The sequence below is a fragment of the Dermacentor andersoni genome, chromosome 11 (genome assembly GCF_023375885.2).
Source record: "Dermacentor andersoni chromosome 11, qqDerAnde1_hic_scaffold, whole genome shotgun sequence".
NCBI classification, from domain to species: Eukaryota; Metazoa; Arthropoda; class Arachnida; order Ixodida; family Ixodidae; genus Dermacentor; species Dermacentor andersoni.
In genome coordinates this window covers 64,662,677-64,680,032 of record NC_092824.1, presented here as the reverse complement: position 1 = coordinate 64,680,032, position 17,356 = coordinate 64,662,677, and the positions used below count along the sequence as shown (strand labels likewise).

At 46.2% G+C, this 17,356-nt stretch overlaps 1 protein-coding gene across 1 annotated transcript in view; it reads left to right on the top strand.

Moving 5' to 3' along the window:
* LOC126518224 (pikachurin-like) overlaps positions 1-17,356 on the top strand; it is a 158,597-nt gene that overhangs the window by 29,060 nt on the left and 112,181 nt on the right. The window contains exon 2 of the mRNA XM_055064295.2: positions 11,750-11,866. Within this exon, the coding sequence (XP_054920270.2) occupies positions 11,750-11,866 (117 nt within the window). The remainder of the gene's footprint in view (positions 1-11,749; positions 11,867-17,356) is intronic.

The following is a 17,356-nucleotide window of genomic DNA, read 5'->3' as shown; positions in this document are numbered from 1 at the left end:
ACAGCTCATTGCGGCCGCTGCAGGAAAAGAAAAAGAAAAACGAGAACCTCACTGTGCTGTACCACCGGATCGATGAGATATATTCGGCGCTACGGCCGAATAGCAATCCAGTTTTATTGCTTCTTGCGAGTTCGTCAAAAGGTAGAGAGAGAGAAGAGAAGAAGAAAAAATAGACTAAGGAGGTCGTTATATTCGATACTTTTTGAGCGTTTGGAAATATGTTCGGAGGTGTTCTCTTTTACGGCGCTCGTGGTTGCAGTTAAAGCTCCTCCCAATTTACGCTGCGCGCCGTCGTTGCCCCGAATGGAGCTCAGAACGGTTTCAGAGTACGAGTCGTGACTGGGATCGTTATTATAGGTCAGAAAAAAAAATATTAAAAGTTTGGCACAGCCTTAGTGCCGGAACCGTAACGCGTACCTGGAACGGCGTAAAAATAGTTTCTCCGTGCTGAAGACATTTAGCGTGTTTGAAACATTTACACGTGTTTGCGCACTTAGAAGCAAATCTATATACCTCTCTGTTTATGGGTATATTTATTTTTCTTCCGCATTGGAAAACTTATCGGCAGTGAACGAAAAACCGAGCTGCCGCTAATCGGCAGCAATCTCCGCCGTTTTATTTGTTGCGAACTGAAAAGGCTGTTCAGAGTGGCACTATGATATGGAGCACCTTACCTGTAAGCGATGCCATTTCTGCAGAGTACGATCGATGCGACAGGTATATAAGCAATAACGAAAGTTACTTTTTGATGCGCGAAGTAGTGGGGTCGATTGCCGACCGCGAAAGATGCATGTTATTATCGGCGAAATGAAAAAAAAAAAAAAATCGAACGAGCGAGCGAACGAATTGATCAGAACTTCCATCCGGACGCGTAGACTCGGTGGGAAAACTGTTTTGCTGCTGAGCGCGAGGTTGCAGGTTCGACACCTTTTTATGGTGGCTGCGTACCGATAAAGGCGGAATGCAAAAAAAAAGCTCTTGCAGTCAGATTTAAGTGCGAGTTTAAAGGGCCACTAAAGAGAGATGATAAATTAGTTTAGACTGAAAGTATTCGTTGAAAACATTTTCGTTAATTTTGCATTAATAGGTTACGCAATGATTACACAAGAAAATGTTCAATTTCTCTCTGCTTTTGCTCCGAAGCACCCAGTACCGGTAAGTCAGTGTGACATCACGAATTTAAAATTATTTTACTCGTATTTGAGTCTTGTTGGCTCAGTAAAAAAGAAGTTCGCGAAATTTGACACGTTCGATCTTTATCTCTCTTGCTATAGAACGCAGTATATCTGTACCGATAAACCTTGACCTAGATAGGCCCGAGCAGGTGGTGTCAAAATTCAAGAGATCGTGGAGAGCTAGTGCGAAAACTTAAAGGTGGCTTCGCCACCTATCATTCTTGCTAGCGTGTTCTTTTTTTTTTTTTTTCCTGGCTTAGCAAGTCTCTTTCTTGCGGTACATAAAAGCGGCTTTTTTATATATTGTATAAGGCTAATTTACAATTACTGGTCAAACCAGTTTTCTCTTCAGTGTTCCTTTAAAGAACCTCCGGTGGTCGAAATCATTACGGAGCCCGTGGCGTTCCTCAGCGGCTGTTATTACTTAGGGGTCATTACGCGTGAAACGTCCCACACCCCAAAAACTCACCGCCTCCGATTCTCTTGGGAAAACAAATTGAGCTAGCTGGTGACTACGCTAATGAGGTTCCAAAAGTGTCTTTATCGAAAAAAAAAAAGAATTCTTGGTGACGTAAGTGCTTTTTGAAGTTTGCGCGAAGGAGCAAAAGCTTGTTGGAGGTAATTTTTTTGTATATAAATAATGTGTGACACTTTATTTATATACAAAAGTGTATACAGAGACAAATTTTATTTTAGAATATTCTACTCGCATTTGGTTCGTTTATGTGACGTCACAGGTGACCACTTTTATAACGTTTCCGCGTTTAGTTGGCTCAGTAATAAAAACCAGAAACTGCAGTTTCGGAATTTTTTTTTTTTGCATGAGCATTTTTAACGTTTTAACCACAATATATCTTGTCAGTATTTTTCCCCGTTGTTGCCATGCATGCTAAATATAATGCTGGACCGCGAAATCAGGCAGTCTTCCGGAAAAGTTGCTTCTGAGTTTTGCAAAAAAGGCCACTTTTTGTCGATGTTCAGTCAAAATTAAGCATTTAGGCCCTTCAGATCAAAATGCGCGAAATAGGTTATTACACGCGCCACCTTTCGTCATGTGGTATGGAGATGTTAACTCGAGTAAATTTTGTATGAGGCGAGAAAATTTTTTTATTTTATATAATTTTATTTATTTTTTATTTTTTAATCCGCAACATATCCCACCGGTAGGCACTCCCGAACTGTGCCTTCACTGCAAAACACGCGGGGTCGACATTTGACTTCCTGCCGTGCTTACGAGCTCTTTATGCGCAAAATGTGGCCTCATGCTTCTTTATGCGCAATAAAGTATCCGTTTACACATGTGTGAGTGTTGTTGCCCCCCCCCCCCCCCCCGCATCTACGGTTTACCGTAATATACTTGTGTGATGTAAGTAAACCATGACTGCTTCGAGGTCGTCGTCAGGACCGGATAGTCGTGTAACGCGAGATTATTGTGCGTGACACTGGTTCATCCCTTTGTAAGCGGTACAGATCAGCAGATTACGACTTAAGCAAGAACCCGGATCATCGATACTCCGCGCCAACCGCGACATGCGAGACAAAATGTCAAGAAATTTCCAGTTTTGTAGGCTAGCTAATAGTTGGCTGTGAGCGTCCGTGGGCCTCATCAAGGGCCGTTTCCGTTCAGGTGTGAAGCAGCGGAGAAGAAATGACCGTGTGATCGTTCTGCCTCTGCATAGGACAGAATGAGGCTAAGTTAGCCTCTATATGTACCTGCGAAAAGCTCGCAGCTATGCCGTGTTTGCATACCTGACCGCCCCGGGCTCGCCAAAATAGGAGTGGTGAACTGACGAACGTACGCCATTTACAATGTGTATAGTACACATTGTAATATACATTGTACACATTGTGTAGTGCACGTTGTAACGGCACACACTCTAATATACATTGTACACATTGTGTAGTACACATTATAACAGCACGCGTTCGATTGGCAGTTATAGCCACAGTGCATATGTAGGGCAGAGAAATCACCGTCGCCGCATACGTGTTCTGCAGTGAAGACACACTTTGGGAGTGCCTGCCGTCGAGATTGGTTTTGGAGAAAATTTGAGAACAGAATTTATTCGAAATACAATTTTTAGGTCACAAGCTGAAAAGTTGGTGCATATAATCAGCTATCTCACGTATTTATATCTGAAGCGCCTTGATGGTTAATTTATGTCTGACCATCCTCAAACAGTGAATTTGGAAGTAAGTTTTGGAAAGAATACTTTATTTCATAGTCGAAAATTATTTTTAGCGAAAGTTGTAGCAATCGGGAAAAATAGCCAAAAATTGTTATGGCTTACACGTTAACAATTTTCACGCAAAAAAATCTGAAAACGCACAATTCTTTTTTTAACTGAGCTAAATAAACGCAGAAGATTAATAATCGTCTTTAGCTGGGACGTCACATGACAGCAGCGTGACAGTGAAATATTCTAAAAAGAGATTTTCCATTGTACCTAGTTTCACATTTGATTTAAAAGAAATACCTCCAATCAACTTTTTGCTTCTTCACTGAAACTTCAAAGAGCGCTTAGGTCACACACACACAAAAAAAAAAGAAAACACCCACACACACTTTGCGAGAAAAGTACTACCTTGGTACAACTAGATTCTGATAATCACTAACAAGTCCAATTTTTTCTTTATTTTATTTTATTGATAACATACGATTGCCTCCCGTGCTGAGGTGCATCTTGAAGGCCGCGTCAATTGTTATCTCACGCGTATCACTCGCTTTACATGCCCCGTGTTATCCCTCGTGTGTATTCTATATCATATGTGCCTGCATGCGTGTCCTAATCTTGTGTGTATCCTATGTAGCGTATCATATATCTCTCCTCTCATATTACTCGTGTCAATTTTTGCAATCGACGCTTTTTTTGTGCGTGATAACATTTTATTTTTGTCTACTTTCGTCAGCTAGCTATGAATTTTCTGCCCCTTTAATGTGCCGACATACAGTTGTAGGTTTCTGCCAACCTCTTTGGACTTGTCAATAAGAGTAGTATTTACCTAAATACTTATAACTATTCATTATCTAATAACTGTTACCAGAGCAGCTCAACAGCAAGTCCGACTCGGCAAATTCTCCTAAAGGTGAGGACGAAATCAAGCTTTTTCTAGGAAAATGACGTAACGAAGTTTGTTCGATTCGAGGAACAGATGACGTCACTGGTGTGGTGCAACAATTTTTCACCGGTTATGCGTACAGTCTCCGAAGTTTTCAGCGGTAACGCGCCTGCACGTACTGCGCGTCAGCGGCGAGAAGTTGCGAGATCGGTGACAGTACGTAATATCCAGTACGGGTGGCGTCTAATGGTGCGGTTCGCTTCAGAGCGCACACGGCCTGCTCTGCCTCAGGTCTGTGTATTCTATCACGTTCTGGCTTGCAACTTAACATCGGAATGGAGGAAAGGGAACAAAAAAAATTGTATATACGCAGCCCTTCTTGCTTTCCTCTTGTTGTCCCTACAGTATCTTATTTTTATATTTTGTTTCTAAAAGTGCAAGCAGTGAACATCTCGACACTTCGGAAAGTCGGAATGGAAGTAAACGGCACAAAAAGGAGCAGCGTACACCGCTTTGATGAAAGGTCAGCCAAGATCAAAGGCCGCCGTTCCGCTTTGAGAAAGCAGGCACGACTGAGGGCGCGTCTCAATGAAAAAAAAAGAAAAAAAGAAAAGGAAGTCAAACTAAAGCAACAACAAAAATACTAAAACGAAAAGTGGCAGTGGAGTAGCCGCGCTTGTTACGGCTGTCGTTGTTGCCGCCATTACCGCCGCGTCTTCGGAAATCAGCGAACGGCGAGAGAGAGAGAGAGAGGGGGGGCAACGAGAACCGTGCGCTCGGCCGGATTTATCTCTCCTCGGGTCCGTGAACGCGTGGTGCGATGCACTTTGAGTGTATACGTGTGTGTTGTGAAGGGTCAACACATACACACACACACAGACTGACGAGGCTTAGCGTGGCGCAGCCGAGCGGATTTCAGGCTAATCCGATTGCGACAGCTGCAGCCGGGCGGAACCCCCGCGAGCCTCGGGTGTTCTCCGCTCCCGTGGCGTATCGTCGCCTCGGCTCGGCTTGGCTCGGCCCGAAGACGCCACTCGAGTCACTAACAACCGAGCCGGTAGTGAACTAACTGTCGGCGCCGCGACCATCGCTTCCTTGTTTTCTTTGTTTTCTTTTTCGCAGCGGTGGCTTCTAGCGGACAGTTCGAGCTCGAGCTTTTCTGACGTAGTGCGGCCATCTTAGACGAGCGTCGGCTGTGATATAGAGCCGGGGCGTTAACGAACCGGAAGTCCTGCCCCGACGTCTGGGGTTCCCGTCGGGGCGATTGGTTTTACTGCGCGAGGCACGAACTCTGGACAGTGGGCAAATGCGCTCTAGATTGCGCAGAGCTCATGCTGAAAAGCTTTCTTTCCCTATAACATAACGCAAGACAGACTGATGAATGCGTGAACGGTACTGTTGTGACGTCGTATCCGCGTGTCGGACTGTATGTCGAGGACACGGGAGCGTTCCCTTACACTTCTTTTTTTTCTTTGTACTGATTACTTCGCGTGACTCACTGCCATTTGAGCAACGTTTATTAACTGCCGGTCACTTATTCCACTGGGGAAAAAAATATACATGTATTCCGTGAAGCAGAAGCTGTTGGGAGGCTTTACATATTTTGTTGGTGGAGAGGACTTCAAGCAATAGCTAATTGCCGTGATAAGATCGGTGATAGATACTTTTAATCTCTTATATGGAAGTCCTTGCAACTGCTGCCTCGAATGCTCAAGGAAAAAATATGCACTGTTACGTATCAGCAGCCAGATGTGTTGGATGTTTTGCGCTTGGCCCTAGCGATCTCACTGGATCATATTTCAGAGCACCCTAACTTACTATGTTATGCTGTGTATGCCTTTGAAAAGTGTGTAAAACCTATGTCCAGAGAGCTCAATATAGAGCATCAATGACATACGGAACTTCCATGATGAGTCGCAGTTAGCTGCTTCCCCCTCTCCTGTGTCCTACCCCACCTAATTATTTTTTTCGAAGTGTCTTCAGCTTATCTTTATCTTAGATTCTCCTTGACGCTTTCCTTCGCAAAGCATACAAGCTTCTTCTCTCTGTCCTTTTCTGTTTTGTACTCAGGCAACTATACAATGACATAATAGCGCTTACAACAGTTCGAATTATACGCAAATTAGCTCTTCCATATTATTTTATTGTCTGAGAATGCATTTGAAAACCATCTATGCTTTCCTTCTGAAGAAAAATAAATTTTACAAAAGAACCAGTGGTTTCTATTTTCTTTTTTTTTGTATTTTCTGTGACGCCATTGAGGGCGTCACGGCGCAAATGTGTCAGCATTTCAGAGTGCCGAAATGCAGCACAGTGGGTAACAGCGATACCCTGCAAAGATCGTTTACCACTTCTGCAAGACGTCTGTACTCCATGTGCCCAAACTCCGCGAATTAATTGCTCCGAAGGCTATAGAGCCTGTGTCAGCCATTCAGTATAAGAAGGTGCCGGTAGCGAGTGTATTGCAGTGAAGGGAGGAGGGCTCGGCCGTTGTTCGCTGCTATGCCTGCCGCGATGCTTCCACCCAGCCGGCATCGCGCGGAGGGCGTATACCATGGAGGATACCGTGTGTGTGTGTGTGTGTGTGTGTGTGTGTGTGTGTGTGTGCGTGTGTGCGTGCGTGTGTGTGTGTGTGTGTGTGTGTGTGTGTGTGTGTGTGTGTGTGTGTGTGTGTGTGTGTGTGTGTGTGTGTGTGTGTGTGCGTGTGTGTGTGTGTGTGTGTGTGTGAGATTGGCTGACGCAGCCTTTGGCGAAGTTGCCGAAACGGAGTACGGCTCCTGTGTTTCCCCACGCGTCCTTGCTTCGGTTCATATGAACCGCGAAGCTTTCCGTGCACCAACCCCGCATTCGTAACGATACACAGCCGCCGTGTCTAGAACTGTTGTTCTTAACACGACAAAAGCGGGTGCGCAGGAAAGTGGTTCAGAAGGCGTTAGAATGCATAGGAGAGCGTCGGTAATGAACGAGGAGGCGCTAACGGAAAGCTACACACCGCTCTTAGCTGCACCCGCAGCAGCCTTTTTTTAGAGGCAGCAATTTTCCGCTCGCATCGGCTGCTGCCACGACATCCCTGCCGGGGAAATGTGAGCCGGGTGGGTGGCGCTTTTACGTTTCGCTTGGTTGACTTCGGCGAAGAGGAGCCGAAGCGCTGCAGAAGCGAAACGCCAAACGCGAGAAGTCGGACCGGACTCCCCCCCCCTGCGTGCCCCCGCCGTTGTAGTGCTCTGCGCAGTCAGCGGTGGCTCCATTAACGGAACGATCCCCAAAAGGCAACTCTCCCGGCGCTCGGGCTATAACTCCAATTAACGCACGGGCAGATGAAGTGGCCCTGCGAGCGGGGGAGGGGGAGAGGAGAACGGGAGAGGAAGGGTTGTTAGCGGGCAACCGGGTGGCCATCGCAGCAGCGCGATGGTAGCTTCCGCACGGTGGCGCTAGCTGCGATCTCCGGTGGGGTAAAACGTGCCCTGGGAGTACAAGATATCATAGCGCCCCCTGAGCTAGAAAGGCCGCGTTTCTGGGGTGATCTTCTTTTCCTTTTTTTTTTTTTATGCTCCGTGGACTGCTTCGGCAAAAGACGTTGGTTAAGCTCGCCGTTTTCATCGAATGAATGTTCCGGGGCGAAACTGTGGAGTCTCTTCTGTTTTTTTTTTTTTCGATTGTTCTTTATTTTTTTTACGATTGATATTTGCAAGACGTGAAGCTCGTGTCTTTCCAATTTCGATCTGCGGGGCAATTAACACGGCCTTTCTTGGTTCAATAAAGAAATATAAGTTTCGAAACCGCACCACCATTCGCTAATTTGCGCGGCAGCCCGACGAATTGGAGTGGTCGCCATTAGAGTTCCAAATTACGTGGTTGATGAGGCCGTTAGCGTTAGCCGGTGAAACGACTAACCTAACAACGCGTACGGTTCACCCTGTCTCGGAGAAAACCGCTCGTGAGTATGCAGTACGAAATGAGGCAGGTGTTTGTAATCCCTAATGAGAGAAAAGCAGCCCGTATGATGACTAATGCGATATCTATTACGGGAAGGTTAATCAGCGAGCCTTCGTGCCATATTTAAGGTACTTTGACTGCCCTGGTTTTGTCGGATTGGTTGCCAAAAGAGAGCGCGTCCCTGTGCGTGCGCGCGTACAAACTTACGCGCATGTGCATGCATGCCCACAAGGGCGCGCACGCACGCATGCACATACATACATACATACATACGTACATACATACATACATACATACATACATACATACATACATACAAACATAGATACGCACACACATACGCACATACATACGCACATACATACATACATACATACATACATACATACATACGCACATACATACATACATACATACATACATACATACATACATAGATACGCACACACATACGCACATACATACGCACATACATACATACATACATACATACATACATACATACATACATACATACATACATACATACATACAACATACACACATACATACGCACATACATACATACATACATACATACATACATAGTACGCGCAGGCACACACAGCACACAGGAGAAATAAAGCCTTTTACGATGAAAAATGAGCCAAGACTGTTCGCTGTTTGCAGCCTCTCTATGCATAAGTTGTGAGTAGGACGGGCACTCTGTACAGTGCCAAATTAAAAAAAATCTCGCGCAGTTATTTAATTGTGTGGTCTCCGTGTCATGCATGACACCTCGATTGAGTGAATCTCATCGTGTCGGCGACGCGGACTTACGTCTAATCCCCTCGAGCCTGAAATTATAATTGGGTCGTGTCGGGGGCTCTCGGCTGCTGGCGCACGGTCGCGGCGCCATTAATTTACGGCGCCACGCCTGCCCTCGCCCGAATTATGACCAGGCTTACCTGAAGGCAGCGTGTGTGTAGTTTAGGTTGGATTTGTTGTTACATTTTAACACCCTGTACTTTCACGAACGGACTCTGCGCTGTCTTTATCTCCTGGCTTCATATACGTATGGATGGCTCCTTCGTGTTAACGTGATGTTGGGAAGCCTTCAGGTAGGAAATTGTCGGGCGTTTCAGTGGCGACTTTCACCAGTTCGGTACCCTTTAGCATAAAGAGGTTATTTCGCCGCAGCATATCGTCTGCTCCGGCGGACTTCATTAGATGCGCGATAATCGCATATTGTCTCATTGTTATACAGAACGCTTACGATTCTGCTCTTTAATTATCACTCTAGGGTACACGTTGAATCCGCTACCGACTGCCCAGACGCTCATTCCATAACGGCGTGCTCTCGAAACTCATGGAAATAGTGTCATAAGTTATTAGTGTCTTCCAGTATTATGCGCCGAGTTTTAAATATTCAATATTCTACGCGAATGGGACTGAGGGAGTGTTGTTTAGGGTCCTGGTGAAAAATCACCAGTATTCTTGTATTCAGTGACTTTCAATTAGTAAAAAGAAAGCAATGACCTAACTTCTTAATTTTTATTCCTATTGTATGTAAGTCAATTAGGGGGCTATATCGGATCGTAAAGGACGTTAAGAAAAAAGTTCAGCAGGGTATGCATCGCACGTTTATATTTTTTCCGGCTGATAGAGAAAGCCCGCGAAATGTGAAGAATGCCACGTGACTGCGCAGGCTGGGCGCACTAGAATTGCTATATATGCAAGGGCAGCACATACAGAGTGCGCACGGGATGGCAGCGCCACCAAACAGCCTCAATGGGAACGCACGCGGTTCATAGGCCAATAGGCGGCGGTAACAGCACGCGTACGCGTTTGTCCTAGGGGTACGCGAACGTTGGTTTCCAAGACCGGATCGGATACGAATCGAATAGTGCCGGAAGCGAATCAAATCGAATTGAATATCAAGTAATTTTTGGAATAGTTCTCGAATAATAAACTGCCGTTATCACAAGTAACGTAAAACGATGTTCACGTTCCAGAACTTTTAAAGTTAGCAATTTTCTGTCACTACGTAGTACGTAATGAAGCGTCTTTAATGAAAATAAATGGCGCATTAGGAGCAAGCAAGGGGTTTCTCCGCATGTGCAAGGCTCTTCAAAGAGTGTGAGTGATAGCTGTACAGCCTGTAAAGTATGGCTACCTGAGTGAGGTAGGCTGCTTCACTACGCAAATTCTCGCGTTTCATGTCTGTACTACGACCACGGGGTGATAATTTATCATACTTTTGCTCCAGTTTTATGTTTATTTGGGCACAGTCGACCTTCTGAAATATTCGAAAAGTATTCTAAAAATAGTCGCGTTTACAAGTAGTGACCATTGGGTTCGAAGACCGACTCTAGTAGGATACTGTTCGATTCGCCATTCAGAAGTTTCGAATATCCGCACACGCCTAGTTTTTTCGGCGACGCGCGAGCAGCTATCGACGATTACTGCGAATCAATATCGAGAAAATGCGCTGCTTTGAACGGAACGGCGAGCCTGAGATGAACAGCTGGTGTTCCCACTGACACTGCTTGATGGCGCTGCAATATCGTGCACAGCAGAACACGCAGTCACGCCGTATATTTTTCTTTCTTTTACACCGAAGCTGTTAGCCTCTCGGTGGTTGACTTATTTCGTGTCCATCTGTGAACAAAAATTACCATCATTAGGAATAACTCATACCCCCCTAAGCAAGCAAAAAATGCAATTGCTCCCCCTCCCCCCCTTGCTCGTATATGCAGAGGTTACAAGCACTCAGCAAAGTGAAGCAAACAGTGCATACGTTCTTCGAAATCACCCATACAACACACATAACAGCGGGCTATTCAATAAAGAACACGCTCGAAACAAACAACCGAACCACCAATAAAGCATTGCATGCCCCCCTCAGCTGTCGTAGTGATAGTTTTGCAACAGTTTAGCTGGAACATCCACTTTGGCAGGGCTGGGATGAATAGTCACTTTTCTTTTTACAGCGGAGCTGTTAAGGGCTACTTTCCTCAATATATCGTGTCCGCGTGTAGAAAAAAAATCCCGAATATAGTGCGATGCCGGGCCGACCAGCGGCAGAGGTGACGCAGGCGTTAGGCACTCCCCATACGTGGGCCGATCCCAAAGATGGTACAATACCGGGCTGACCACTGCGGAAGTGAAGCAGGCGTTAAACACTCCCCATATGTGGGCCGATTCCGAAGATAGTGCAATGCCGGGCCTACCCGCGGCGGAGGTGCGGTTCGCCATTAAGGGGCCCAAGTACACAGCTTCGCCTGTCATGCTTTTTCCACAGAGTGGAAGGCTACCGACTTTCTTCTTTCTTTTTTTATATTTCGTGGACGTTCACTATACTGTACAAGTAAAACTCTTGCTTCGGCTAGTTGGTTCGTGCTTGAAGTAGTAAGGGCAAGGCGCAGAAGACCAGGACTCGAGAAGAAGAACACAAACGACAGGACCGGCGCCGGTCGTGTCGTTTGTGTTCTTCTTCTCGAGTCCTGGTCTTCTGCGCCTTGCCTTTACTACTATACTGTACATGTGCAGCAATAGCGAGGTCTTCAGCACTGCACTTTTTGTCTCGTATCACGCAGGTGAATGTCGAGTGGATGGCCCATGCCAACAGATGTGCTTCGACTTGCACGACGGGACGTTCGAGTGTGGATGCACGCCTGGATACCGGCTATCTTCAAACGGCTACAGCTGCCAACGTGAGTGACCCCTTTTGCCGTTAAGGTTGCCGGCGCCATTTTTTTTGCCAGGCGGCTTTTATTCCTTCCTATCTCTATACAGTCGCCTGGTAGGTGTTAGTGTTGTAAGCTTTAGGAACGAAGTAGCTCCTCTGGGCGCGAGTCCATTTGGTCCATCGAAAGTTTCGTTTCACCGTGTTTCTCGCTTCTTGGGAACCGCGAAAGAAAGCATGCAGCTGCGGAGTGCATCAGTAAGTTGAAATTCTTCAGTGAGCCGTGTTAAGTTTACGGAATGGAAACTCCGTGCGACATCTCTGTGAACGAAGGTCGGATATGGGAACACAACTATGTTAGGTCTGATTTTATTTGCAAAGCTATCTATCCCGCAGCACGAAAAATATCCCCCATCGTGAAGAACAAGTCGGTGGAAAATGGGTTGTGATTCTGCAATGCTGGACAAGTCTGCATATTTTTTTATATATGTACCTTGGAGTCATCGCACAGTTTGAAAAAAAAATAAAAAATAAGGATAAATGGTGCGAGCGGAACCACTTATAAAAAAAAAAAAGCCTATGCGCTTACTGTTTTTCCAATATGTCAAGTGAATGTTTGATGCAAGGCGTAACGGAAATGTGATACTTACGCATGTTTGGAAACCTAGGGTAAAAACAGCACTACATCTAACAAAAGGTTCCCAAAACGATCAGCCCCATCACTATACTCCAATTCACAAATCGTTTGCAGCACTGTGGATGCTGCAGGACTCCTTGGCCAATAGGAAGGCTGAATGCCCCTCGAGATTTGTTCATCCGCCCCGCGTCGTGTCCACAGAGGGTGCTGAATTAGCGGGATACAACGTCCATGCTCAAAGGATGTGACGTCCCCCTCAAATATCGACAGAGATATTGAAAAAAAGAAAAAACCTCTAGGTACGACAGCTGACAGGGTTCATTCCAGGGAGTGAAACAATGATAATCCTTGAAGGAAAGCTTCGCAAGCATAACAGAGGCCGTGCACTGGAAATAGCTGGGACATCCGCGTCTGCGCTACGTCGTTAACGCCAAGGTTCGAGAAGAAAAAAAAAACGTTATCGCCGACATGCACGTTATCCTGAAGTGTATTCAGGAGTGGCCCCAATTTCTAACCTGACGAGCGGTTTGTTTACACCTCTAGTCTGCGGTTAAAATTTACTTGTGTATTATGCGGTTTCTTTCTTTATCGGCCGCTTTTTCGATGTTCGTCGCGCTCACATTTTGACAACTTCATGTTGTTGGTTTGAGTCAAAACAGAGGTTTTCCGCGCTATGTACGCGCTTACCGGCCGAAAATAAGTCGATGCTGTCGTTGTTTCCCCCAAATATGTTAGAATCAAGTAATTAAATTGAGCAGTTTTGTCTGCCGGAATGACGATCTGAGTGTTACGCGCGCCTTGGGGGGGGGTCTCAAGATTGGCCGCCTGTAGTTCTTTAGTGTTGAACTAAATGTAGCTGTGTGCACGCGTGTTTTATAGCGTTAGCATTAGGAGTGGAAAAAACGTGTGTGTGTGTGTGTGTGTGTGTGTGTGCGTGTGTGTGTGTGCGTGGGTGGGTGTGTGTGTGTGTGTGTGTGTGAGAAGTATGGGAAGGTGGTCACGTGGTGGAAGTAGAGGGGGGATGTGAGAGCCTAGAAGAGCGTATATATATATATATATATATATATATATATATATATATATATATATATATATATATATATATATATATACCGACAAATTTTACCCGCACATAGGCGCGTGCCGTTGAAATCTAATATGACATGCACATACCTTCGGAAGCAGCTGTGCAGTGCGACACATTTGCCTGCTCGCAAAGCCGTCGGTGCGCTCTTTATTTTATTCGGTTATAATTTTTTTTTTTTTTTTTGCAGCTCTAAATGACGAATAGACCTATTTCGATGACGCGCGTTTCACGTGATCGCCACCGTGTTTCGTGATTTCACGTATATACGTAGTATAGCTGTCCTACTAGCTGACGGGCATCGTTTGTACTCGCTCACTGTTTTTCTTTTCTTGCTGCCCTCTCAGCACGTGGAAGCGGGCACACTGATCGCTAACAGCTAGAGCGGATTCAACGGCGACGAAGAAAGACCGCGCGATTAGAAAAAAGGAGCGGAAAGGAGAGAGTGTGCGAGGCGAGCGGTGGGAGAGAGAAGCAAGAAAGCTGGGCCCGGCGCGTCGCTGAGACATTTGTTCTATCCGCTGGATTCGTTGCGAGATAGATGAGTCGGCAATCCCGTTCCATCTGCCTCCGCGGCCGACGCTTGAACGTTGCGGCAGGCGGCCGCCTTCCACATCCTGGTTCTCTCTGCGACACTGACGCACGAAAAAGACAAAGGAAACAGAACGGAAAAAGAAAGGCGACATCGTCTTTAGTCAACTCACCCACCCGCTCGTGCTGCTTATCGAAATCGTGCTTCTCAGCGTGACTATTACGGGGAACAAACGCGATAACCGATTCGTTCGGTTATCTCGCTGTCGGCGTTGACGGGGTACACGAGGCTAGCTAGAAGCGGGCTTCGTCCAGCTGCCAACCGACGTTGTTAATGTGGGGCAGGAAACATCACGCCGTCGGCATCGGAAATTCGTGAGTTAAAAGTATACACTCGAATTAGTGTTCCTTGTAGCAGGTGAGCATTCTACTGTATATGTAGCCTGAGGGTTAAGGCGTCACCCTAGATATGCGAGAGACGTTGCTTTCGATGTCTGGTCGTTACTTGTCAGCGGTAACTGTCGAATCGGCGAGCGCTGAAAAAATATCTGAAGCTGGTCACGGGTACGTGTGGTTACGTGCAGTAAGTACACGCCGTTTGGTACAGCGCATAACTTTAAGAAGTAGTGTATACTTTTGCACTTAAAGCTTAATGCTTTAAGAACAGGTGGAAGATCACCAAAACGTGAAATCTGCGTTGTTTTCACGATTATTAAAGCGGCCAGCCCGGGTGTAGAGCTTTAAAACAGTTTCCGGGAGAGAAGTGTAGAAAGTTCCAGCATTCCTGAACGTTATCGCGCTGTGTCTCTTTGCGGTGACAAGGAAGCGTGCGTCACTTAGACCTAAAGTATGAGTTAACTTGGACTTAACGACCACCGAACTCTGTTTCCGCTTAACTAGCAACGCTGTTGTCGCTGTTTCTTGAGAAATGTACACGGAAATTGCATGCAGTGGGCACCACAAACTACGAACAAAACGATAACTTCACCGTGAGGTTTCGGACGACAGCAGCTCAAATATTTCTGGTAGCTGTGCATTAAGGGTTTGCAGACCGGCTTACGTTGGCGTTATCTGAAACTACTGCAAGCACCCTATGGAGCTTTCCACAAGAATCATTAGTGGGAGCTCTAGCGATACACTCGCTCACCTGCCATGGCTATGATAGTACATGGATTTCTCTGGTTTCCATGCTTGTCATTTCAGACACTCTTGTGACTCTCTTCGTTACTCTTCGTGCACTTTCATCAGCCTAAATCTTTGCGCAGTTACTACTTTTCTAAGCGCAGGGGACCACGAGACATCCGTAATCAGTACTATTTGTTGCGCTTCTAAACGCAGTGTTTTGTTGGAAATGATCACTTTGCAATGTCATGCACTTTGCAATCTCTCAAGACCATTTGGAACAAGAGGTACCAAATTTAGGTCACGCACTGCCTGCAAATCACGTGCTGGCGGAGCTGCCAAACATTTGTAGCTGCCGCAGATACCAGCGCCAGGATTCGCTCTCGCTGTTTCTGTAGGAAACTCCGTGGCAGGCACTGTGAACTAATTTACAGTCCTAAGTGTGCATAAGGGTGCAAACTTGTATCTGACACGCACCCTTACACTTGTAAAGGGCGTAAGCGTAGGTGTAAGTTATAGTTTCCTCACTTTCTGCGTTGGTTCACGGTTGATGTTATCTCTTGACAAGGCATGTACACACGGCTGGTACGTCTTTCATTTTTTTTTCATGCCATTTTTCCTGCTGCAGGATTTTGTGCTCATGCGTGTGGTCGCGTGCACGTGCCAGCTTGCCGAAAAAAAAAAAAAAAAACGTGCTGTAAACTCGCGAACCGCAGAATTGAATGAATTAGGATACAGAGCACAACCGCTGATTGCCTCGCGCAAGGTACTCGCGAAATAAACGAGCTTAGTACGTCTCATTAGCCCCCGCTTAATCTGAAGCCCCGGGGCAATCTCGTGTCAGGGCAAGGATTAACAGCAAAGGTCGTTGACCTGTTTCTTGGCCTACGAAGAGCGAAAGGCAAGCACGTTGAAGAAAATGGACGAAAAAAAAAGAAGGCCGTCGACCCTGGCGCTCTAACGAGGACCCTCATCAGGGCTGCTGCCGACTTCCGTGGCTTAAATGCCACAACAAGCTGCTTTTGTTTGTTTTCTTTTCTTTCTGTAAGTTCTTCAGAGACGTCTGACACTGTACCCGCTAGCTTTCAAAACGAGCCGCGTCACCTCCCCACAGCAGATGTCTCGATTACAGCGTCGCGGCGCAATCGCGGACCTCGGCTACCGTCAACCTGGCGGGCTTCGCGTTACAAACGTCTGCTTTCTGCAATCGCGCCCGCTGAAAGTCGAGCCACCTTCCTCCTTACACCACCTGTACACCTCCCCCCTCCCCCCACTCCTGCTTTATTATTGTTATTTTTTTTTCTCCCCACTGTCCCGCTGTTTGTCGTCCGCTTGTCGCTGTGGTAACGGCGGCACTTCACAAACTGGCTTCACCCTGTCGAGCCCGCCCGGATCGCGCGCTTCGATCGCGCTCACCCGTCAGGGCGGGCTTCACTGCTCGGCTCGCGGAAATCTTGCCAGTGCGCGTGGAGGTGAGCGACAGAAAAGAGATCGATTCTGCGTGTACCCAACGCGGAGGCTGAGTGGCTATACCGTTCCTTAGCTAGAACTCGAGCTAGCGGGTTCGGGATATATATATATATATATATATATATATATATATTATTAGAATTCCATGTAAACGTGTTTACTGAAAAGCACTCAACTATACCCATTACGTGAGCAAAGCGGAAGAGCGAGCAAGCGCACACCACCCGCATTTGGCTCCCGAGCCATTCATGGCTCACAGAGCCTCTTAGAAGAGGTACCGGTTCGGGAATATAGACGTTCGATTTAACAATACGGAACATTTAAGTATTTGTACTTAGTGCCACTTGAACTTTGCGTTTCCCAGTAAGAAAACCCTACTCCTTTCCCGTCGCAGTTTGTAATACCGTGTTAATAGCCAATGTACACCCGTGAAGCAAAAGTATATCGACCAGAGATTTGCTATAAAGCTGTCTTCTTTCTTTCTTTCCTTTTTTTTTTTGCTCCTCTGCCTGCACATGTCACTTGAAATTGAGGACTGCAATCAAACTTGGCATTGCAAGTTTTTCCAGTGCAGTCGTCATCAATCTCAGTTTGCTCGTTAATTACGAAGAAATTGTGTTTCTTTTTTTTTTCGTTGACCCTGTGGTCCGTATACTTTTGCTCACGGGGGGTGT